This window comes from Mastomys coucha, unplaced genomic scaffold, assembly GCF_008632895.1.
Source record: "Mastomys coucha isolate ucsf_1 unplaced genomic scaffold, UCSF_Mcou_1 pScaffold8, whole genome shotgun sequence".
Classification (NCBI taxonomy): domain Eukaryota; kingdom Metazoa; phylum Chordata; class Mammalia; order Rodentia; family Muridae; genus Mastomys; species Mastomys coucha.
Genome location: NW_022196914.1, coordinates 52,939,988 through 52,965,560, shown reverse-complemented (window position 1 = coordinate 52,965,560; position 25,573 = coordinate 52,939,988). Strand labels below are relative to the sequence as shown.

The 25,573-nt window shown below is 38.2% G+C and overlaps 1 protein-coding gene across 2 annotated transcripts in view; it reads left to right on the top strand.

The window, feature by feature from the left end:
• Nucleotides 1-427: 427 nt before the first annotated feature.
• Zfyve16 (zinc finger FYVE-type containing 16) overlaps nt 428-25,573 on the top strand; it is a 45,532-nt gene continuing 20,386 nt past the window's right edge. The window contains exons 1-10 of one of the 2 annotated variants that reach the window (XM_031360740.1): nt 429-611; nt 9,379-9,487; nt 10,424-12,672; nt 14,186-14,282; nt 17,044-17,205; nt 19,907-20,049; nt 22,131-22,509; nt 23,418-23,540; nt 24,515-24,670; nt 25,316-25,540. In XM_031360740.1, coding sequence (XP_031216600.1) covers nt 9,418-9,487; nt 10,424-12,672; nt 14,186-14,282; nt 17,044-17,205; nt 19,907-20,049; nt 22,131-22,509; nt 23,418-23,540; nt 24,515-24,670; nt 25,316-25,540 — 3,604 coding nt within the window. In that variant the 5' untranslated portion in view covers nt 429-611; nt 9,379-9,417. Of the gene's footprint in view, nt 612-9,378; nt 9,488-10,423; nt 12,673-14,185; nt 14,283-17,043; nt 17,206-19,906; nt 20,050-22,130; nt 22,510-23,417; nt 23,541-24,514; nt 24,671-25,315; nt 25,541-25,573 lie in introns of both variants that reach the window. The other variant, XM_031360741.1, reaches the window with a different exon arrangement.

Here is a 25,573-nt window from a genome sequence, read left to right as displayed (position 1 = left end):
CCCAAAAAACCTGGTGGTAAAAATGCGACGGCCGAAGTAGAGAGCGCGCGGGAGGGGTCCCGCATCCCCTTCAGAGACCTTAGCTGGCTTCCAAATCCAGCAGCTGCTCTGGAGGCTACAGCGGGTTGGAAATGCAGAAGTACAGCCAGAAAGGCAGGGCGGGGTCGGCCGCTCCATCCGCCAGTGGACCGACATTTGGGAGCTACCCGGAGGTGAGATAAGGTGTCCGCCGCTGGTTTTGGCTGGTGCAAACCGGAGCGCCGCGTCAGTAGAGCTGTGACACGAGTCGCCTCCCAAGGCCAGCAGCTGAGCGTCCTAAGAACCGAGTCCGAGCGCAGGAATCCAGCGGGGAACCGAATGGCTCAGCCACTTCCGGCGCGCCCGTGTGCCCTGGCTGGGGCCCGAGCAGCGCGCAAGCGTAGAGACCAAGCCTCCCGGAGGGGGCGTGGCAGCGGGAAGCATTCTCTGCGCCTGCGCCCTCCTCTGCTAGGTCGGCTGGGGACGAGCTCTGGGTTGGCGTCGTGCTGTCGCGGGTGTCGTGGCCGGGTTGCTCTTCACGCCTCACTGCGGCGTCGCGTCTAGTCCCGGAGAGCTCGGCGGGGTGTGGGGAGGTAAGAGCCCCGGAGCCGCCACCGACCTCTCTCCAGCGTACTGCGGGCGGAGGGGCGGGGCGGCCTCGGACTCGCTAGGCTGCGACGGCCCGGCCTCGCCTTCCTCCAGGACCCGCCTGCCGCCCTGGGCTCTGTGCGACCGAGATGCCCGACCCCATCGCGGGCCGGGCGGGGTCGGGCCGCACTGGACCCCGCGAGTCTCCGCGGCGCCGGTTACCGCCGCCGCCTCCTCCATCTCTCGGATGCCCCAGTGTTCGTTCGCTGTCTTGTCTTTGGTGCCTCTGAAGAGATGACCTTAACTTTTAACGGTTAATCTGTTTGTGGGACCGTGATTGCAATTTGTTACATTTCAGACCCATGTTTTTAGTTAGTCATGTCAGAAAACCGGTCCGTAAATTTAATATTAAGTTTATCTTTTTAATTCAAAGGATAATTTGGTGATGTCATCCGGTTCCGTCACTTACTTGTCTGAGTTTGGCGTTTCTCGAGTTGGCAAAAGTTTAGTGGTTTGAGTAGGGCTCTGTGTGATTTCTCACATCATTTCTTTCTTTTTTTTTAATCTCTGATATTAAACTGCACATTTAGTGGCAAGCTATTTAAAAATTAGAAGAAGGAATCAGGAATGAGATCGTTACCATTCCACCGAACAAAAGTAACCAGCTGCTTACCATTTACCATTTTGATACTTTTCTTTGTCCTTTTTGTCCCTGTTGCATTTTAAACTTAAAGTGATCAGAGTGTTGCTCTCTTTTCCCATGTTATTAAAAGCCATACACATATACCCATTACAGTTTTTTTACTATACACATAATATATGAGCAAAAACAATCTTTTGAAGTAGCTACAGATAAAACTAATTTTTTGTCCCCAATCATAATACCAATTACACATAGTACCCCATATGATTGAAGATAATGACAATTGAAAAATATTGAAGAAAAAGTAATTGTTAATGCAGAATATTTACCATTTTGGAAAGTAAAACTCAGGAAATTCTCTTTTTTTCATATATTCAGTAAAAAATAGTCATACAGTGAAGCATGGTGGATCATGACTGTAATCCCAGCAAATACTGAAGGCAGGCAGATTGAGGTACAGGCCAGCCTGGGGGACACAGTAAATTGCTGTCTCAAAAATCAAGCAGGAGAACAATAAAAACATCAGTGCACTAAGTAGCTCTATTGAAAGCCAACTATATTTCCAAGCTAAGTTTAGAGAAAAGGGTGGTATGGTTTTGCTAGGAGGCAAGTTACTTTAATGTCTGTCATAGTAGAAAGACAGCTGAATTCTTGTATTTCTTAGTTCATCCTGGTATACTGGCTTGTTTAGATTAAAGCCAATGAAGAAAATCTGTCTTTGTATAGTTACATGGCTGGAAGACAGAAGACCTGGAAGATCCTACTTTTAGGATTTCTCAACAAAGCATGAGAAAACTGATTTAACTATTGTATTAAATAAGCTATTCACTTGTTGCACTTCCCACTTACAAACTTTGCAACATTGAAAGTTCCTTGTGTTCTTGAGCACAGTGCTAGTGTTTGTCCAGAGGTTGAATTGCTAGACTTGAGTTCCCTTTTTAAAATATATTTTGGTAGGCTTAGAAGTTAACTTGGATTCATTTTATAATTTTCTGTTTATCCCAGGTCTTTTGTTTGAATTATTTCACCTAATGATTGGTTAAGTACCTGCTTATTTTTCAATAGTTTTGGCTTCTTTTCTTGAATTTAAAGAGAGAATTTGGATTCCTCCCACCCCCGAGTGTTACTATGTATTATTTTCTACTATTTTTATGTTGTTTGCCTGAGAGGTTGTGTCACTTTCTCTCTGTAGCTATTGATGTTCTTTTTTAAAACTCACACCTTAACAACATCAAATACTTTTTTTTGTTGTTGTTGTTTTCCTGACAGGGTTTCTCTGTTTAGCCCTGGCTATCCTGGAATTCACTCTGTAGACCAGGCTGGTCTCGAACTCAGAAATCCATCTGTCTCTGCCTCCCAAGTGCTGGGATTAAAGGCGTGCACCACCAGCGCCCACAAATACTTTATTATATTAAAAAAAAAAACTTGGATGTTTTAAAATCCTAATTATTCTAGTGTACATTGAACATTTTCTTCATCATCATATTACTGTCTTTCCATACAATTTTATACCCACTTACGGCCTAGTGTCCAACTGCCTCTAACCTATTTTCATTACTTTTATATTGTAAGGATATGTTATATCATTTTTAAGGAAAAATTATCTTTTTTTCTTTTAAAGTAAAATGTAAAGATATATAATTTAGCTTTGAAAGGTTAGTTTAGTATTTATTCCTCCATATTTTTCCCTTTGCTAACACTATTTTAACAATTTTTGTGGAAAATGGACTTATGTTGCACAGAGTTTTGTGATTTTCTTTCTTTCAGTATTGTATACTGGATAGTTCTGCAGAAGGATATGTAACCCAGGTCATAGCTTTATGTATACAGGTTTAGGGATTATTAGTTGTCTGATGTCAGGCTTCTATATTCTTCTGTATCTTTTCCTAGATCACTTCCATTCACAGCGGTGCATTGCTGATTTACAAATCTTTATCTCAGAATCCTCCCAGGCCCTTACATTCAGCAGCCTCTTGGACATCTTCCCCAGAATGTTCTCAAAGTACTTCAGACAGTAGTCTAGAAAGTGTTCCCTTCTTCCTACTCTTCTTGAGTTGCCTGTGATGATGGTCAATGTATCTATTGGTTTACCCAGTTACCCAGTGTGGCATCTATCGGTAATGCCAGCCTCCCCCTTTGTTTCAGTCTCCAAGAATTCTGGTACTTTAGCTGTTTTTCTGTTTTATCTTCACCTCTGCTTATGTCCTCATTGTCTCTCACCTTAGCCATTTTAGAAGTTGTGTTATTGTTTTATCTTCTTATTAATCGTCCCTGTTGTTACCAACTTTTAAAAACCATTTTAAAAGTAAATATTACAGAAATTTGTTTGGAAATCTGATGAGAGTATTTAAATGGTTAAGTTGGTAAAAATATCTCAAGTCACTGTTGGGCTGGTATGAGGGCTCAATGGGTAAAGGAGGTGTAGCCAAAGCCTGACAGCCTGAGGAGTTAGATCCCCTCCGTACATGATGGAGGACAGAATTGGCTTCTGGAAGGTCTCTTCTGGCAGCCACACCCACACAAGTAAATACATAGAAGTAATGAAATGAAGCTCATTCTTACATACATGAGATTAAAAACAAATCTTATTAATGCTTCTCCACATAAATACTAAATAGAGTATATCATACATTTTGTTTGTTTCTTCAGTGTATAGTAGATTACTAGCCACAAAGTACAGTCTGTTTAGTTGGAATGACAAAATCCACAGCTTAGTAGTTCATGTTAAAGAGTTTCAATGAAAAATATTTGTGTTGTCTTACTTTTTACAAATTGTTGACTTGAATTGTTTCCTGTATTTTTGGCACTTCAAATAATATGCTTAGTAGTGTGTTATTATGTTAAGACACTCTGCAAATAGATGTTCTTTATTCTCTGACTTTTGCTAGTGAAAACTGTTTTTAGAACTTTTGGTGTTTTGTTTTGTTTTTTCTTTTTTCATTTTTTAAGACAGGATTTCTTTGTGTAGTCCTGGCTGTCCTGGAACTTGTTTTGTAGACCAGGTTGACCTCAAACTCAGATCCATCTGCTTCTGTCTCCCAAGTGCTGGGATTAAAGGTGCGTGCCACTACTACCTGGCTGGTGATAGTTCTTTTAATGTATTCTATATTCAAAGTTCTTTACTCTTTTAAATATGTATGTACTTATTCATTTACTGGTTTTGTGAGACAGTGTCTCACTATATAGTGTTGGCTAGTCTAGAATTTGCTATGTAGGTCAGACAGGCTGGTTTTCAATTTATGATCTTCCTGTCTGTTTCCTGAGTACTGGGATTACAAGCATGTGCCATCACTCCAGGCCTATTTTTTTACCATTATATTTAATTTTATTATTTATTTTTGTCAAAGGGATAACTAGACTGATATATGTACCTTTAATCCTAGTATTTAAAAGGCAGAGGCAGGCAGATCTCCATAAGTCAAAGCTTGCTTGATAGCAAGTTCCAGGCCTACCAGGGCTATCCAGTGAGATCTTTCTTCAAAAAGGGGGTGGGGTAACCATACCATACACAAAGATTAAATAATACTGGAGATTTATAATGAATAACCCAGTTACCCTTTCTTGCTCTTCTTACCCAGACTCCTGCTCCCCAGAGATGAGTAGACTCCTCATCTTAAGTCTAGGCTTCCTGTTTGAATCATAGAACACAGAAAATGATTCAGCAACTATTTCTAAATCTTCATAGAGGATACAAATCATACTTTAAATGCCTAGGAATGAAGTGAATTTGTTATTAGAAGTAGATGCCTTAGAGCAGTAAAGACTAGTTCTCACAAAACTGAGACAGACAGCTTCAGTCTAATGACTTCATTTTTTTTTAACCTCTAGATGTTTAAGTAGCACATTTAGTTGTCTAGTTATCTCCCCTCTTCACTCCTACCCTACTCTAGTTTGGGTACCATTTTGTATATTAAGACATAGGAGATTTGCTGCACCCACCCTCTCTTTAATCACTGCAGTGCGTACTCTTTCCTCTGGTATTCTCATGTTAACTTTGAGTTACTCTGTGTTGATATCATTATGTGATTCCTGCTTTTCTAGAGTAACAAGTGACCTTAATTTTTTATATCTACCTCTCATTGCATCTTTCATAATATATTTTATATTTTTTTGTTTGTTTGTTTAGTTTTTTGGTATAAAATTTTTCTGTGTAGTCATGACTGTTCTGGTACTTGCTCTGTTGATCAGGCTGGAGTTGAACTTGGAGATCTGCCTGCCTCTGCCTTCTGAGTGATGGGATTAAAGGCTGTGCTACCACTTCCAACTCATTCCTTTTTGAACTTGTACTTTGTATTCTTTGGAATTTTTACCCCTCAGACAAGATTTGCTATTCTCTTCTGAGTAGATTTAAATTTAGCCAATAGTCTTGTTGTTTTGTAGTATCTTCATAAGACCTCTGGCACCTTGTTCCTGCCTCTGGCCTGCTATTTTGCGGTTTTCCTGGCTTATCATCTATGATCTGGAATGCATTCCTTTTGCTTCTCGCTGATGTGGAGTAGCTTGTTTCCTAGATTTCAAGTCTTTATCTTTTTATTTGTTAAACACATTTTTCAGTACCTCTAAATAGTATTTCAACCCTCAAATTTGGTTGATGGCTTCATTTGTAACTTTTAGAATTTTAGAGGCATGACACCCATGTTTCTTCTCTCTGTTGTTACTGTTGAGAAATCTAATGTCAGAATGAAAACCAATCCTGTTGCTTTTCTGTGAAAACTCTTGTGTTTATTCAACAACATACCTTATATGGTGGGCACCAATAAAGACACTGAATATGGGATTGGAGAGATGGCTCATCATTTAAGAGCATTGGCTACTTTTAAAGAGGACCTGGGTTCAATTCTCAGCACATGGTGCCTCACTCCAGTTCCAGGGGATATAATACCTCTTCAGGTATTCATGTGGTACATAAACATACATGCAGCAAAACAACTATACATGTAAAATTAAAAAAAAAAAAGGGGACAAAAGGACACTGAATCTAGAGAGAACGAAATACTAGCCTTCTCCTATGAAAGTTTAAATTCCAGGAGACGGTTACTCCAGATGGTACAGTAAATGTAGTAATAGTAAGTAGCTTACATAATGCCCTGCATAGACATAAAGTAAATAGTTGCTTTAGGAAGTGAGAGTTCTGTGCTTGTTTCTTTTTGCTTTTAGTCTTAAACATTTTCCTCCTTTTCTTGTTAGTGCATTGTTTCATATGTTTGTCATAAGCCTTGACTCTTGGTACATTCAGTATTTCCTTCTGGGATTCCTGACCTTGTAACTCTTTAGTTTTTGTCAGGTGTACATTGAAAGGTATTCTGTGAGCTATAAACTTATATGAATATTTTCAAGTGCTTATTCTTTTGGTTCATCATTGTAGTATCATACAGGTAACTTTATTACTATGAAACATCTACTGTATTCTATAGCCCTCTCCAGCTCTCGCCAGTTCCAAGCAATTGGCAGTCACTGGTTTGTTCATTATCTCTGTAGCATTGCTTTCCCAGAATGCTACATAATTGGATCATAGAGTAAATATAGATTCTTTCCTTTATTGATACGTGTTTAGAGATCATTCCTGTGCTCTTGTGGCTTGCTAACAGATTTCACTAAATAATAATATGCACTGTGGTTTATTTATCCATTTGCCTACCAAAGACCCATGGTTTTGATTGCTTCCAATTTTTGGCAGTTGTGAATGAATGAAGCCACTTACATGCATTCTCTTCCAAGTCATGGTCTATGCCTGTAACAGGAGCACTAGGGAAGTAGAAACAAGAGGGTCAGGAGTTCAAGGTTATTTTTGGGTATATATTGAGTTAAGAGCATTCTGTGCTAAATGAGACTCAGTCAAAAATTCAAACAAATAACAACTTCAAAAAAGAACAGAAGACAAATAATTATAATACAATGCATAAATGAATGCCACATAGGTGGATTATAGCCACAATCTCAGTTCTCTTTAATTTTTAGTTTATTTCTATTTCTAATTTGGAATTAAAAATTCTAAATTGAATTGTTTGTTCACTATAGTGTCCCAAGTTAGAAGTTTAAACTGATTTCAAATTTTGCATCTTTTTAATAAATATATTTAATCTTGTTAGTGTATCTTGCGAATGAACTGCTTTTACTGTGTCCCTCAAGGCTCTTGAATTTTTTAAGCTTTCTACTACTGTTGACATTATGATCAGCTGTTGTTCCCCATATGTTCCTTTCCTATGGTTTTGTGTTCCTGTTTCATAGTTGCATAGATGCTTCTTTCTCTCAGAATATGCTTTGGTGATTTCTTATTTCCTCATTGCCTCTTCCTTCAAACTCCGTATATTGCCTTAATATGTGTATTTTGTGTATATTTCTGTGTATATGGTATAATGGTAGGTATATTTGACAATGGAAACGAGTTAACAGGCTTTATTGAAGCAGGATGCCATACATTGTTATTTCTGAAATGTATCTTGGTTTAATCTTGTTATAAACATATTGTTATAACGTTGAAAATGACCCTTTCTCTCCGGCTGCTCTATCTTTGGAGTTCAGTTGTTTCCCTATAATGTGCTTAAAAGTGTGCCTTTCTGTTTATTTTTTATTGTGATATGTTGTATTTTTTTAAAGATTTATTTATTTTATGTATATGAGTACACACTGTAGCTGTACAAATAGTTGTGAACCTTCATCTGGTTGTTGGGAATTGACTTTAGGACCTCTGCTTGCTCCGGTAGACCCTTCTTGCTCAGTCCCTGCTTGCTCTGGCCCAAAGATTTATTTATTATTATAAATGAGTATGCTGTAGCTGTCTTCAGATGCACCAGAAGAAGACATCAAATCTCATTACGGGTGGTTGTGAGCCACCATGTGGTTGCTGAGATTTGAACTCAGGACCTTTGGAAGAGCAGCCTTTTTTCCTTCCTTCCTTCCTTCCTTCCTTCCTTCCTTCCTTCCTTCCTTCCTTCCTTCCTTCCTTCACTAGTCATTCATCATAGACTGCTTGAACAACATAGTCTTTGTATATTAATTTATAAGTTGCTTGCTTTGGTTTTTTTTGTTGTTTTGTTTTGTTTTGTTTTAAATCTCTTTTAGCTGTCTTTAGATGACTGAGTTTCCTGCAAACATGCAGTTAATTTTCAGGTTTGACTAGATTCTTCCACATTATCAATGGTGAAACTGATCACTGGATTGCAGTGAACTGACCCAACCCTAACATTATGAAGTTTCCTCTCAGACTTCTCTTCTGAAGTCTTAACATTCATTGGTAACAATTGCTTAGCCTATTCATTGCATTAGGAGCTATGACAAGATTTTTTTTTTTTTATGTTTAAGTCCTTCTGCACTTATTTATTGGAATTTGTACCTAAAGAACATTTTCTTAGCAACTATTGTATTATCTGGAAGTGTATTCTGTAAATAAGTGAAGGATTAATTCTCTGCTCATTTTCTTTTAATTCATTAATTCTCAGAGTAATGGTGCTAAAGCAACCCTCCAGTAGATAGGATGCTTTGGTTTTGAATTTAATGGTTTTTAAATTTTATTTGCATTATTTTCAGTTCTGTGTCCTCTTCATTTTTTTTTTTACGGTCACTTGTCCCTTTAAGTGAGAAAGAGCCCCCTAACTTGAGTTCTTTCCTTCTGATGTTGGTCACTGGTAGATTCTTGCAGGGTCTCAAGCTTACCTTGTAGAGTTTCTGCCTCAGCTACTTAACAGATTTTGTCATAGCACATGGTAAAGCTAGGCATGGCTGTGTGCTCCTATAACCCCAGCTCTGTGGGACAGGTAGATCCTTGGAGCTTGCTGGCCAGCCCACCTGGCTGAAATGGTGTGCTTTCAGTTCAGTGAGAGACCCTGTCTTAAGTCAATGAGAAGTGATAAGGGAAGATATACATTATCCTCCTCTGGTCTCCACTTGCATACTTAGGTACATCAACCCCTACACCCATACAGTAACTTGTGTGTACAGATGTTGTGTTGTAAAAGTTGACTTTTATGTCATTTTCATGTAGAGACCATTTTTCTATCTAAGTTATGGAAAAGAAGTACTGTTTAATTTTATTTTTGTTTCTACTTTGATAGTTATATTGACACAGAATGGATGGTATACTATTTGTATGGTAGAAAAGTAAATATAATATTGTACTTTTTATTTTCTAGACATACAAGAATTAAATTCTGAGTAAGCCCAAAGGGAGGATGGACAGTTACTTTAAAGCTGCTGTCAGTGATTTGGACAAACTTCTTGATGATTTTGAGCAGAACCCAGGTTTGTTGGTTTTTCTATTTTTCTACTAGAATCTTAAAATGTCCCCTTAACAAAATTTTATTTCAATCTTGGTCACATTGTTATGTTCTCTCAAAAATGTGCCTGTTTCATTATAACATAGTAGTTTATTTTATACCAGTAAGATCAATAGTCAGAAATAAAAGTTACTTTGTAGATATAAGCATAGAAGAAAATCTTTATGAGGAAGCTAAAACAAATTGATAGAGCTCTATAAACTGAAACATCATTACTGTAAGAGATGGTATTTCCTCAGGATGAATTTAGGAAATGGGGGGACGATCCTAGCTAGATTTCTATTGCTATGAAAAGACACCATGACCAAAATGGGGGAAGAAAGGGTTTGTTTCACCTCTCAGTATATAGTATATGGTTCATCTGGAAGGGAAGTCGGGGCAGGTGCTCAAGGCAGGAACTGAAGCAAAGCACATGGAGGAATAATGCTTTCTGGCTTATTCCTCATGGCTTGTTCCTTGCTTTTTTATATAACCCAGAACCACCTAGCTAGAAGTAGCACCACCTACAGTGGGTTGGTCCTCTCACAGTAACCATTAATCATACAAAGTAATACTCCACAGATTGGTCATATGGTGGAAATGTTTTCTTAATTGAGGTCCCCCTTCCCAGATAACTCTAGCTTGTGTTAAGTTTACAAAAACCTAATCAGGACAATGACAGAACAAAAGCAGCTAAAGATAAGATTGCTCATCAACCTTTTCTGGTATGGTTTACAGTGCAACTGAGTTATTGACAGTGTTTCTGTCACCTACATTAAGTGCGTTCTGTCAACTGCATTAAGAAGGAAAACTAGAACAGTTCACAACAAATAAAAAATCAATGTGAACTTCTAAAAGCATATCTTCATAACTTTAGTTTATTTGTGTCATCTGAATAGCTTTGTGTTTCTATTTTTCCTAGATAAACAAGATTATTTTCAAGATGCATATGCTTTTAACCAGTGTTCAGTTTCTTCAGAGTTGGCCTCCACACAGCTAGCTTTATTGTCAAAGGACCAAAGATGCATTACTAGTTGTGCCTCATCAGAAGCATGCTATGAAGAAGCAAATGAGACTTTTCTCAAAGGAAAGATACACAAGGGCTCAACCTCTAGACAGAATGAAAAAAACGTAGCGGGACTTGATCTTCTTTCTTCTGTGGATGCTAGTACTTCAGATGAGATCCAGCCTTCCTGTATGAGACGATGTAGTAAGCCTGTCTGTGACCTGATAAGTGACATGGGTAACTTAGTACATGCCACCAATAGTGAGGAAGACATTAAACAGTTATTGCCAGATGGCCCTAAGTCTCCTGCAGATACTTTGATCACATTGGACTCGTCTTCAGTTTCAGAGGCTTTGATTGGATTGGATTTGTCTTCAGTCTCAGATACTCCTACTGTTTCTTCAGTAGACTGTGGTAGTAATGCTGTCAGAGAAGAGCAGAATAACATCAATGCTGCTGTACACAACAGAGATAGTAGTAGTAGCAAAGAATTGGGTGTAAAAGTGGACATGGCACTTTTCGATTCTTGTAAACATAACAGAACAGAAAATTTAAAGGATAAAATGATTTCTAATGAGTTAGAAACAGTTGATTTTGACATACCATCTGTTTTGACCGAACAAAGTTCTGAAACGTCTAATACCAAAGATAACCCACAACACAAGAGGCTGCCATGTGAATTGTTAAAAGATGATAGCAGTTTGGCAGAAGAGAAAGTGGGTGTGGCAGTCAATAACACAGAGTGTTTAGAAGAAGGAGGAGGAGGTAACACAATTGCTATGTCTTGCAAGCTTCCAAAAAATGAAGGGCTGTCCCCAAGTGACCCAGCTTCAAATGATGAAAATTTCAAGTTACCTGAGTTTTCCTTCCAGGAAAATAGAACTGCTGTGTTCATAAAACAGACTATAAAAGAAGACTCAGGAAATTTAGATCTTAAAGAAAATAATGAAACACATGTCTCAAGTGATGGTGTGCCCCCTTCACTGTCCTGTCTTTCATTGTCTGAGTCTTTGTGTGGCTCATTAATTGACAATAATGTACACAGTGATATCTTACCTCCTAATGAGTCTGAAGATCAGAACACTGATGCAGTGCCTGTCCATGAAGAGATACAGAAGAGTGCTGTTTTAGATGGGGAGACAGATCTTTTGAAGAAGGAAAAGTGTAAGAGCATATTTCTTCAGCCAGTAAATGAAAAGAAAGGGGATGGAAAGGTTGAACTTGAGGAGATGGTAATTGGTGGTGAGTCTTTGGAGTCCTCTGAGGATGCCAGCTCGGCTGCAGCAGCTGGGTCTCCAGTGGTACTCTCTGCTGCGAGTACCCCAGAAGCTCCCGGTCCTTGTGAAGGTCTCACTTTTCCCAGCAGTGATATGGATGGGCAAGAGTTAGATTACTTTAATATTGATGAAAGCATGAGAAGTGGCATACTAATTAGTGATGCTGAACTTGATGCTTTTCTGAAGGAGCAGTGTCTTCAGAACTCTAACACAATGTCTTTTGAAGAAAATGTAAATGATTCACAGTTGAATCAGATAACAATGAAAGGACTAGATGATGAAAATGCTGGGGATATATACTTCAATGCTGAAGCAGGAGCTGCTGGTGAAAATGGAGGTGTTACCGTCTGTGAAACAACTGATAAAGAAAACACAGTAGAAAACAGTGGTCTTTCTATAGGAGAAAAAAGCACAATTCCAACTGAAGGAGGGTTATCTGCCTGTCAGCCTGACGTAAGGGATGAATTACCAGTCCCCAGTATTAAAACCCAAGCTGTTGGAGGGGCTAGACCTAAGCAGCTGCTGAATCTTCCACCAGGAACAAGGAGTTCAAAGGAACTGAGTAAGCCAGATGTTCTAGCTGTGCCAGAAAGTGAGCCAGGCACAGCAAATGCTATTGCTGTATCCCCTTGCTCTGCAGATCATATACCTGATTCTCAGGTTAGCTTCAACTCCAACTACATTGACATAGAAAGTAATTTTGAAGGTGGATCCAGTTTTGTAACGGCAAACAAGGATTCTCTGCCTGAAAATATATGCAAAGAAAGCTTAGTTTTAGGCCAGAAACAACCTACATGGGTTCCTGATTCAGAAGCTCCCAACTGTATGAACTGCCAAGTCAAATTCACTTTTACAAAAAGGCGACACCACTGCCGAGCATGTGGGAAAGTAAGTTATAGAAACCTTAGCTTTTTACTCTTCCATGGCCCTGGGGTTAAAACTAGGTCTTCACACCAGGAAAACTCTCTGAGTTACCTTTCTATCCTCTAAGTGTCTATGCTCTCAAATATTGATAAATTAGATGTTCCAAGCTGAGTGGATCCTCCTTTGTCCTTGAATACTTAATTGTAAGACAGTTTTTCAGCAGTTTCTTGATCATTGCCTAGGAAAACACTAGAAAGCCAGTGGCTTATAAAGAATACCATGCTGGACTTTGTTTGTGTCCTTACTATAGTTGATGATAAAGATGCTGTCTATGAATTCTAAGGAATTTGTCTTTAAAGACTGGCATGCTTTTTATTTAGTATTTTTCATGTTGGTTTCAGATCAAACTACCCTACCTTAGCAAAATAGTGTCCTACTTATGAAAACCAGGTTCTTGTAAATTGTAGGCAAGTTTATTATCACTTATTATCACTGGGCTGCTACAGGAAGCTTTTTAAATGATACAGAAAGCTTTTTAAATGATAAACATTTATTGAAGAAAGTTTTTATTGCCTTTCAGTTAACATAGTTGATTCAAAATGTTTTCTTATCAGAGATATCATATAAATAAAAACTATTCATTGTAGTAGAGTTTTCTAGAAAAACAAGTATTATATATTTACATATAAATATATGTATACATAATTATAAAGGGATTCATTAGATTTGATAATAGGAGGCTAATTATTCCAACAGTGGTTAGCCACATGTTATAGAGGCAGATAGTGCTGTAGCTGCTTAGTTCAGGAAGCTAGAAGCCTTGGATCAAAGTAGTGTAGTGGTGGGGAATGAATTGTCCTGTCTGATGCTGAAGGCCTGGAATCTCCCTGGAGAGTCATCAATATGGCTGAAGAAGCTGGACGTTGTCCTCAAATGATAGCAGCAGTAGTAGACATGCTTGCTCAAGAAGAACACAGCTTGTCCTCATTGGCTGCCTTTCTCTTCCACTTTTTTTTTTTTTTTTTTTTGGTTTTTCGAGACAGGGTTTCTCTGTGTAGCCCTGGCTGTCCTGGTTCTCACTCTGTAGACCAGGCTGGCCTTGAACTCAGAAATCCGCCTGCCTCTGCCTCCCAAGTGCTGGGATTAAAGGTGTGCACCACCACTGCCTGGCTGTCTTCCACTTTTATGCTTTGCCAGACCCCCAGTCTATTGGGCAGTACTGGTCAAATCCAGGGTATGTCTTTTCCCCTTAGTTGTCATTCTGGTTGCCAGTCTAATCTCAAAACACCCTCATAGACATGCCCAGAACTCCTAGACATCTCTCATTCCACTTAACTTTGATAGTCAAGATTAACTACTGTACTGAAAGATCATTAAATAATTATATTTATGGTTGTGGTGACTGGACAAAATGGATCATATAATAAAGTAAGAAAGTAAGTTTCAACTAACTAGGTTTTGAGCTTCTATCCCTTTGCCTCTGCTAGGTTTAAATATGCTTGAGACAAAAACAAATTTAGCATTTTATTCTTTATAGGTATTTTGTGGTGTCTGTTGTAACAGGAAATGCAAACTTCAGTATCTAGAGAAGGAAGCAAGAGTATGTGTAATCTGCTATGAGACTATTAATAAAGGTGAGTATTAACCTGACATGTTTTCTTCCATTAAATGAATTTATATTATGAATAATTGGATTTGACAAAGATAAACTTGTTTATTTTCTTAAGGCATGGACCTAGTGTTGACTTATCTGGCTTAGGTGGGACATCCCAAGGCTTGGTTTCTATTTTTGTTCTACTCTCACAATTAATACTACCAGTCTGGAAAGGAAGCACTCAGGTTCTGGAGTGGCAGTTCATTGCCCTTTAACAGGTACCAAGCCCCTGAGTGCTGTATTTCATCTTCCTACTAGTTCATCATCACCGTCATCCTCATCATCTTAATGGAGACAGTCAGAAAAGTAGTCACTGTATTGGTTCTTAGGGTTATATATTAATGCTAGAAGGCAGGGTTGTAGTTCTTACCTGTTAGATATTTGCTTGAAATGAGAATGAAGATAAGGACTTATATATGATTTTATAAACTCATAGGACACCATGCTATGTGCACATTTTAGTCTCCTTTTTTTCTTAGTTTTAGAATGTCACATGTGTGTGCTTCCCATTGTTTCTTGGCTCTTTAGCTAGTTTCCATTTTCAGCAGTGGTCTTGATGGTCTTGAGTTCCCACAGGGTGTGTGTGTGTGTGTGTGTGTGTGTGTGTGTGTGTGTGTGTGTGTGTGATACTGTGCTTTCACCTCTAGATACATGTCTGTTCTGTTGAGTAGTTCTTGCATTTTCAAAGATTTGTTGACCATTTAATTCCCAACCAAAATTACTTGACCCTTTTTTTGACCAGGCCTGTGAACTAGCTCCTATTAGCTAGGAGAATAAATACCTGATAATAATTTGTTTTTCTCTTTTGAATGAAGATAAATTTTTTCAGCAATTCTTCAAAAAGCTCTGATGTGAGTCTGTTAGCCTGAGGTAAGCTGTTCTACTCCCTGATGTTGACCTATACTCTGGAAGATAATAGAATATAATTAAAAAATATTTTTATGTTATCACCATTGTTTATGAAGAAGCTACATGCTTATAATTGTTTTTATTTTTGCACAGTTTCTGTAGCTATTAGCCCAAGCAGTTTTCTAGAATTCAAATTTTACAGCAAGTTCCCACCTAAAAGTTCCTACTTAAGAAGCCATGCTTATTGGAGTCGATGGGTCAAATTTTGGGAAGAGACATTCTAACTATAGAGTCTGAGAGAGAGGAGAGGATATGCTCATTAAAGAGACTTCACAGAATACCAAGATAAAAGTTTGGTCTCTCAAAGATATAACGTAGAGGAATGGAAATGTTACTCAGTAGTTGAGTACTTGCCTAACATGTACAAGACCACAAGTTTAATTCCCATCAACACACACACACACACACACACACACACACACACGGATGTGTTGTGGAGTGAATTTATTAGATAACCTGTTTTATTGTATTTCAGTATCTTACATAGTTTCTTTTAGGGAGCTATCAATGATTATTACAAGAAAATGCCAACTATAGGCTAGAAACCGACTGAAGTAATCATGTAAACAATGTTATCAGGCATGAAAAAGTTGACTCAAAGGTTGTGAAGTGCATTCAGTAAAGGAATGGAAGAAAAGATTGAGTAGAGACTGTGGGTGTTGAGAAAGCTGCCGGGATTTCATGAGCTTTAGCAGCATGTCAGGTAGATTTGGATCCAGAATATAAGTGGATTTTACTAGCTAGTGGAGTGATTTCTGAGAGCGCCATCATTCCGTGATATTAAAGAAGATTGTAGCAGTGACAGCACTTATGGTCATTCAGTTTGGAGAAGTGCTTAAGATACTGTTGCCAGTACTATTCCTTTTTCTTATTGAAGTATTATTCAGTGATATTTAGGAACTATTCTGTATTCTGGAGCTCCAGCGGACAACAAAATAGATGTTCTGTTGACAGTGGGATTTTTGAATATGGAGATAAATAAATAGTAAACAGAGAGGCCATCAGATAGTAATACTACCCTAAATTTAAAGTTAAAATGTACAAAGATAGATAGTGGCCATAATAAAACTTTATGGTAATATGATATATGACTTGAAAGAAATAGACTGGGTCTGTGGACAGAACATTCTAGGCAGAGGAAAGAGCAGACAACATAAGCAGTACTTGCTTAGCTTAAGAACAAAGGCTCAAGTTGCTGCTCCTAGTTAGTCAGAGGGTTGTACTGAGAGATGAGACTAGGGATGTAGAGCCTATCTTAGAATTTTACTCTAGTTAGAAAGCCATAAAACATAGAAGCTTGGGGTGGTGATGCACACCTTTAATCTCAGCACTTGGGAGGCAGAGGTAGGCAGATCTCTTAAATTCAAGGCCAGCTTGGTCTACAGAGTGAGTTCCAGGACAGCCAGGGCTACACAGAGAAACCCTGTCTCAAAACAAACAACCCTCTAAAACAAACAAACGAAGCCATTTTTAAATGATTAAGGATTAAGGAAACCATCATTTAGGTACTAAAGATTTACTCTGGAGTCCGTTGCTAGTAGATCCTAGGAGTAAAAGGGAAAAATAGACACTTGTATTCAATCAAGATGATTTTCTATAGTGGATATCAAGCATACAACAACTAAAAATATTGAAATAACTCATTTATAGCTTATCAAAGTAGAGTGCTGTCAACTAAATATTAGTCACTTGGACATCTTTGCCAAGTGCCACTTTCTTTTGATTGGCCATTTATTTCTTTCTCCTTGTAACTTGAAAAATCAAATATTTATTATAGCTTACTAGGAAGTTCAAAAACATGAGTTGTTAATACTATTCTTTCCCCTTTATAGCTCAGGCATTTGAAAGGATGATGAGTCCAGGTGGTTCTTGTCTTAAGTCTAATCATTCTAATGAATGTGCTACTGCCCAGCCACTTCAGGAGACCCAAACATCCAGTACACCTTCACCTACAACTTTGCCTATCTCAGCACTGAAACAACCAAATGTTGAAGGTAACCAGAGTAAACTGCTGTGGTTTACACCAAGAATAAGTTATTTAAGTAAAAATACTCCAGTAGTCAGGATTTAAACAGAAAAGAGAAACCAATTATGTGTCAGGGTATTTCCGCAAGGAATTGGTTATACATGCATGATGGAGACTGGAAATATGCTTAGGAGTCTCAGACTCAGGAAGCAGCCACTACTGCTAGGATTAGGTGGGTGGAAGAGGAGAAGGCAGTACTAGCATCAGAGAGAGGTACCTGGTAGTGCTTAGCTCTGGGCATTGGGGGCTAAAGCACTATATGACTAAAGCTGTGTGACCTCTGGAAAAGTGCAAATATTGGAAGCATCAAGAAGTCTTACAGCTGGAGCTCAGGTGACTGAGGGAGTTCTAGATTTGCTATTAGGAGGGCTGAAAGTCACGGGACTTGCAACATAACTGCTGGTGTTGCTGCTGCTGGTCCTGCTGATTCTGCTGCTGCTGGTTCTGCTGGTTCTACTGGTGCTGCTGGTGCTGCTGGTGCTGCTGCTGCTGCTGCTGGTCCTGCTGGTTCTACTGCTGCTGGTTCTGCTGCTGCTGGTTCTACTGCTGCTGGTTCTGCTGGTGTTGGTGCTGCTGCTGCTGGTGCTGGTGCTGCTGCTGGTGCTGCTGCTGCTGCTGGTGCTGGTGCTGCTGCTGGTGCTGGTGCTGCTGGTGCTGGTGCTGGTGCTGCTGCTGCTGCTGCTGCTGCTGCTGCTGCTGCTGCTGCAGCTGCTGCCTTTCTACATTTTGGCCTCCCTTTCCCACCATCCCCTACCCTGGCATATTCTCAGCACAACCAGTTAGCAAGAAGACAGGGTTAGGATTTGTACTTTCTAGACTTCCAGCCTAGCATGCAAGAGCTCAGTGTAGAATGGGGGCTTGGGTTCTGATGATAACCAGTTAATCATTTCTTTAAAAACTTCTCATTAATTGTATATTTTATAACAATAACAAATTATTATTTGTATGTCTTTCGTTTTTAAGACTCAAGCTAGTCCAAGCTTCTGAACTCAAGTAACCTACCATGAGTCATTGGTTACAGACTTGCACTACCATAACATCTATTTTAAACCTTTGAATTTTCTGCTAGTTTGTTCTAGTCTGTGACCATTGTCAATTTCATACAAAGCCAGTATATATTTGCAGACATTGTTTGGAAACAAAGGCTGTGACATTTTAGAAAATACCTGTAAATAGTAGTTAAAGATAAATTTGATTCTTCTGACAGTTGAGTTGGAGGCGGGGCTTAGATTATCACTCAGTGGCTTTTCTATTTTTAATATCTAAATGTGATATAGTAGTGAAATTGTGTATTTTAACCCTAAAGATAATAAGTTTGTGTCTAAAGTGATTTATATGTTCTTGAATAGATAATCTAAATTATTATCAGACTATTATAAATGTAAGAAAGGTACCTTGTTTAATACATCTACCCATGTTCAAATACATGTACTTAATTACAACTTTTCCCATTATTTTCTCCATTCTAAAAAGTAGACATGAAACTTCTTCTTGTGTTTTTATGTCCTAAAGTCATCTAATTTTAATTCTCGAAACTTTTGTCTAGGTGCTTTCTAACAACAACAGCAACAAAATAAGTCTTCCTATTTTTAAACAAATATTTCCTGGATTTGAGAGGAAATGGTAATATGTATTAGTAAGGTTTATGACCCATGTTGTAAGAACTACAGTGTTGCTGTTTGCATATTAAATGAAAATACAAAAGACCTCTTGAATACATAAGTGATTCAGTTTCACACTTTTTTTCAGACTTATTTCTTTCTGTTATCTGTGTGATTTTTTTTTTTTTTTTTTTTTTTTTTTTTTTTTTTTTTTTTTTTTTTTTTGCTTACCTTCTAGACCCCGGTCTGTTCTTCATCCCTGTACCTTACTTGACCCCTAAGGTGTATTCTGTTAACTGCTTGTTATGGTTTGACTCTAATGTGACCCCTAAAGGCTCATATGTTAAAGGCTTGGTCCCCAGTACATTGTTCACAAATGAGGCTTTAGAAAAGTGACTGGACTTCTAAGGTTTTAGGTTAATCAGTAAGTTAATGTATTGTTGTCTTCATAATCCCATGACCTTTTGGGAGGGGTGGAAACTGGAAGGTGGGGTTTAGCTGGAGGAAGTAGGTCACTGGGGTGCACCCTAGAAAGTATCTATTTTGTCATTTTTCCTTATTGTGTCTTTGTCTGCTTCCTGGGCACCCTGAGGTGAGCATCTCTGCCCTGCTGCATCTTCCTCACCATGGTGCACTACCTTGTAACAAGCCATGGAAATGGAGCTAAGCCACCTGGGACTGAAACCTCAGAAACTCGGAGTCATTTCCTTGGTGGTGTGTTATAGCGATGGAAAGCTGGCTTAACATGCTTCTCCATGGATACTTGGCCTCAGTAATAGAGGCCTTGTAGCTTCCCCACTGCCCATAAGGTATAAGATTCTCCTTTCCTTTCAGAGCATGTGACTCCCACAGCCACAGCTGTTCTGGTGCTCTCTCTTGGTATGGGTTAGATAGGCATGGACTCTTCTGAGGATATATGAATTAGAGAAGCCATTTTCCTAGGCTTCTCTGAGTATAGGACTTGCGGGTGAATAGCAGAAGGATTCTGAAAACATTAACTGACCTATTTGGTGTTATAATCCTGCATTATTGCCAAATAACCCAACTCATTTTTCCAAATCATCTTAGGACCATGTTCCAAAGAACAGAAGAGAGTATGGTTTGCAGATGGTATACTGCCGAATGGTGAAGTTGCAGATACTACGAAATTATCATCTGGAAGTAAAAGATGTTCTGATGACTTTAGTCCTGTCTTAACTGATGCGCCCACAGTAAGGAATCTTAGTAACATTAGTTAAATCATAATTCTTCATGTTATTATTAGTGTGCTTATCCTTTGGATGCCTTGAATTTTCCTAGGAAAAAAGTGTATGCATATTTTTGCTCTATTTTGCTTCCTTTATAGCACTTTGCAAACTACATTATTTCTGAGTTGAAGATTGTAGGAAGTGCTGATGCAGCAGATGTGTCAGCCTCATTTTTCCAACAGCTCAAAATGGCCATTAGCGTTTTTTTACTATTAAAGTGTTTTTAATAAAGGTATGAATGCCAGGCAGTGGTGGGGCACGCCTTTAATCCCAGTACTTGGGAGGCAGAGGCAGGCGGATTTCTGAGTTCAAGGCCAGCCTGGTCTACAGAGTGAGTTCCAGGATAGCCAGGGCTATACAGAGAAACCCTGTCTCAAAAAACCAAAAAAAAAAAAAAAAAAGGTATGAACTTTTCTTTATAGTGCTGTTGCCCACTTCATAAGCTATGCTACAATGTAAATATAGCTTTTGTGTACTCATACTTGTTTTACTATGGAGCCTGAGTCCCCTAGATCTGACATACACTTGCATTGACATTGTTAATAGATTTTATTTTTTAAATAAAACTTATTTTAGTTTAATTTATGTGTATGTCTGTCTGTCTCTGTGGGTATATGCATGTATGTGTAGATACCCACAGAGGCCAGAGGAGGATATTGGATTTCCTAGAGCTGGAGCCTGGTGTGGGTGTTGGTAATTAAGCTCTGGTCCTCTCTAAGAGCAGTAAGCACTCATAGTTGCAGGCCATCTTTCCAGCCCTGGTTTTACCCCTTTAAATGTTAGTTTTAGGCAGTGAGTCTCAATTTTTAAACAAAAACCTCAGAACCTCTTCATAAGCTTTATTAAATGTTATAGAGAGCCCTAAAGTACAGGTTATGTGTTTTACATGTACTTATAATTACTGTTTTTAAAACTAAGATAGAAAAAACTTCAAAATATTTATTAATTAAAAATAATAGGGGCTGATAAGATGGCTCAGCAGTTAAGAGTGCTGGCTGCTCTTCCAGAGGTCCTGAGTTCAATATAGATGGTGGCTCACAACCATCTATAAGGTCATCTGATGTCCTCTTTTGGCATTAGGGTGTACATGCAGCAGAGCATAATAAATAAATAAATAAATAAATAAATAAATAAATGCATATGTTTTAAAAAGTAAAACTATTTTATAAACTATATAAAGCCAATAGATAATATTTTAAAAACCAGATCACTTCAGTCAATAGAGAGTGACATTGTTTTGCTTCCACATGTAGTATGTTGTGATATATTCTTATTGATTTTATGAAGAATATCTAGGACATCATTGTCTCTCTGAAAGGATGTTGTGGACTTCAGCATTCCATAGACTGCAACCTGAGAATCATAATTTATATTAATATTAACTTAATGGTTTCTATACACTCAGGAAAGTATTTGTCGTTGATATTTATGCTTGCATTTACACAGCTGTACCAGGTGTAGGCGGAAGTCATGTGACCTATATGACCTGCAAGTGAAAGCTCTTGAGTAGATTTTGTAGATAGGCAGAGTTAGGGAAGGTGGCTTAGTCCTTAACTCACACCTATGCTCAGTCACTGTTCCAACAAAACAGACCAGTAAATACATTTGTTGTCATGAATTCTTCCCCCTTAAGATTTATTTTGGACAGTCTGAAAGAGGCTTTGACGAAGATGACTTGGTGGTCTTTTTTCCAGGTGAACTCTCTCTACTCTGCTTCCCAGCCACTCCTTTGCTGCCCTCCTTTTTCTTCTCCCCCATCCCTCCAAGCTGTCAAGTTTTAAGAAGGTGAAAGCCTTAAGTTGAGCTTAAGTTGGTCACTGTGTAATATAGTAGGTACAGTCATTAACTAAACCTTTGTGCTCCTTAATGTGGTATACCCTGAACTTAAAGAAGCAAAATGGCCTTCATTTCTTGGGAAATTCATCTTTAGAAGCCTCTGTTGGTTTCTTTTATTTTTGTTAAAATATTTTTGGTTATGGAGGTCACCATTTCACTCTTGAACAGAGAATATGAACTGATTTAATTTTTTATTCTATATTTTACAGATGATAAATAAAGTGGATCATACCCATTCTCGTACAGTAGAAAAACCAAACAATGGTTTAGGAGACATTATAAGAAGTGAGATAACTCAGCATCCAATTTGTCATACTACACCTGTGGAAAGACTGCCAGAGAACACAAGCACTGAAGGCTTGCCCATGCCTGGCCCTTTCACACTAGAAGATGATGTTTTTGTGGATAGTGAGGAGCCATCTACTCCTACTGTTGTCCCTGCTAATACCGGTTTGCCTGTTGCTAGCGTTTCAGACTACAGGTTATTGTGTGGTGTTGCCAAATGTGTCTGCAATAACATTAGTCTTCTACCAGATGATGACATTGGTTTGCCTCCCCTTCTGGCCACATCTGGAGAAGATGGATCAGGTAGGATAGTGGCTACTTAAAATTGAAAAAGATTCCTTAGTTTGGATTTTTCAAGACAAGATCTATGCAGCTATGTGCTACCATGAAGCTTGCTGTGTAGGAGAGGGCAAGTGTGAGCTACCATAGCTGCTTTAAGGAAAAGTAACTTTTTAAAAAGAACATAGTGAATTTTGCCTCTAGTATATAAAATACATTTTAAAAACTTACATGGGTTGTTGTTTGCATGTCAATGTAGAGAAAAGAAATTTACTATTACTCTGTTGTCTGTAGGAGACATTTTGTGAGCTTACCTCTAGAGACAAAACGTGTTTTTAAGCTCTCTTGGAATATCACATATTTTCTGATTGGTTGTCAAGTTTTGTTCTGTGGCTACATGTCACTGATATGCATATGAAAGCAAGCAGCATAGGAAACTTGAATGTAGATTCTCTTCAGCAATTAGAATCCACTTTAGTGTATGTGTGATGTGTGGGATTGTGGATGTATGCACAGCATGTGTGTGGAGTCTGAAGACAGCTCTGTGGGGTTGGGCTCTTCCCTTCTACAGTAGGTCCTAGGGAAGGAAACTGGCATAACAAGTGATTTAACCCACTGAGCCATTTTGCAGGCCTTAGAATCCACTTTTGATAAAAGTGTTTGTTAAAACTTGAGAAGTACAAAACTTTAATACATAAATGGTAATTGAATGTGTGTGTATGTGTGTGTGTATGTATATATCTCAGAGTTGTATCTATTCATTAGGCATTAAGTGGGTAGAAAGGTAAAAATGAATATGTAATTATTGAACAGAGTGGAACTGGTTTCTAGAAACTTGTTTTTGTTTTTAATTCTTTTGATTTATACATTTTTTTCATTGCAAGTATATTTGGGAGGCTATTTGTCCTGATAAATATATTTCTTCTGTTTAGTGCCTGTAGTACAAGAACGTCCATCTCATGAGCAGATTATTTCGCTTCTTGAAGGTGAAGGATTCCCTCCTGCCACATTTGTTCTAAATGCAAACCTACTTGTGAATGTCAAGTTGGTATTTTGTAAGTAGAGATTCATTTTTCCTAGTTATTTTGCAGTAAAGATATCTAAAGTGATTATATCTTCATGTTACATTTTGATTGACAAATAGTAAAAAATAAACAGTCCTGAATACTCTCTTCAGCCAAATGTGACTACATGATTCTAGACAGGACAGCGATTGGCCTCAGATTGAGGTTCTCCTACCTCTACCTGTGGAGTGCTGGGATTGCAGTGTGTTAAGCTTAGCTAGGGCAGTTTTTTTTTTTTTTTTGTTCATTTTCCTTCTCCCACTCCCTGCTTTTCCCCCCTCTCCAGACCCCTCCCCTTCCTCCTCTCTCCCTTGGGGATTCAACCTAGGTGTTCATTTATGGGAACTAAGCATTCTGCTGCTAGGCTGCCTTCTTGGCCCAGTTGAAGCACGTTTTGATGCTTACTGTATAACTGTTATCTGTCATACCTTTTAGATAAATTGAACTATGGTAAATGAAGTCATGATTTGGTAGCAATAAAGACTTTTTCCTCTTTCTTTTTCTTTTCTTTCTTTTTGACACAAGGACTCAATACATATCCTTGGCTAGCCTGAAACTCCCTATGTAGATCAGTCCTCAAACCTGTGGCAGTCTTCCCTACTCTGCTTCTAAATGCCGGGTCAGTGATGTGACCTAATTAAAGTAAAGTAAGGAAATAAATCATCCTCAATCATAAATAATCTGTACTATTCAGTAACACATTGATCATTTTTCCTTCTCTGAAACATGCCACTCTGTGGGCACTGCTTTCCGGCTTGTCAGTTCACCTTTACTCCAGGTGTTTACTGGGACTGTTTGTCTCCTGTGATAATCTCTGGTCTTCTCATACATGAATCCTAAACACGTCAAGGTTTTTAATCAAGAGAATTTGAAAATTAGGTAAATTGTGCTTTAGGCAAAAGCAATGTGTAGCTTTTAAATTAATAAAAATTGACATTTATAGTTCTATGTCATTATTCCTCAAGATTCCTCAGACAAGTATTGGTACTTCTCAACCAATGGATTGCATGGCTTGGGACAGGCAGAAATTATTGTCCTGTTGCTATGTTTGCCAAATGAGGATACAGTTCCTAAGGACATCTTCAGACTGTTCATCACCATATATAAGGATGCTTTAAAAGGTATATTACTTTATTACTATTTTATTTTGGACTGCAGAGACAAGGGGTGGAAAACTAGTTAAAGGCATTTATATTTCAGCTATGCTAGTTGTACTGACGATTTCTTTTGTGAAGAAATTGATGGTTTCTACAAAGAGCTTAATCACCATTGGTTTCTTTAAATCTAGACTTTTATGAGATAAATGTCTGTATGTATATTTTTTTAAATTTTTAAGTGGAAATACCTTTGCCTTCTTGGTTTTCTAGATGTATCTATGTACTTATCTATATTACATAGGAGAGGGGAGTAATTTTCCTTATTGCCGTGCATAAAGGAGAAAAAAAATAAGATATTATGTAACTAGAAACATTTTCAAAGTTTTGTTATAGTCCCCGACCCAATCTCCAGGAGTGGCTCAGCTCCCCACTTTGCCTTCTTAATGTTTTTAGGGTGCCATAAAGTGATTCTAGGGCCTTAGGGATTCTTGAGATATGTCATTCTCCCAGTCCAAATAGAGGCTTCTTTAAGACTAGAAATACAACAAGAACAACAGGGATCTTTTTATTGCTTTTACTTAAGAAAATATATATTGGGACATTCAGAATGTTTTATCAAAATAAGAATATCACAACTTAAAATATTTTTATTAATAATATTATTTCCAGGAAAGTACATAGAAAACTTGGACAATCTGACCTTTACTGAGAGTTTTCTCAATAGCAAGGATCATGGAGGGTTCCTGTTTATTACACCTACCTTTCAGAGCCTTGACAATCTCCCAGTGCCAAGGCATCCTTTTCTTTGTGGCATTCTTATCCAAAAGCTGGAGATCCCCTGGGCAAAGGTTTTTCCTATGCGTTTAATGCTGAGATTGGGAGCAGAATACAAAGGTAAGTTGAAAATAATGTCGTATTTTCAAGTAT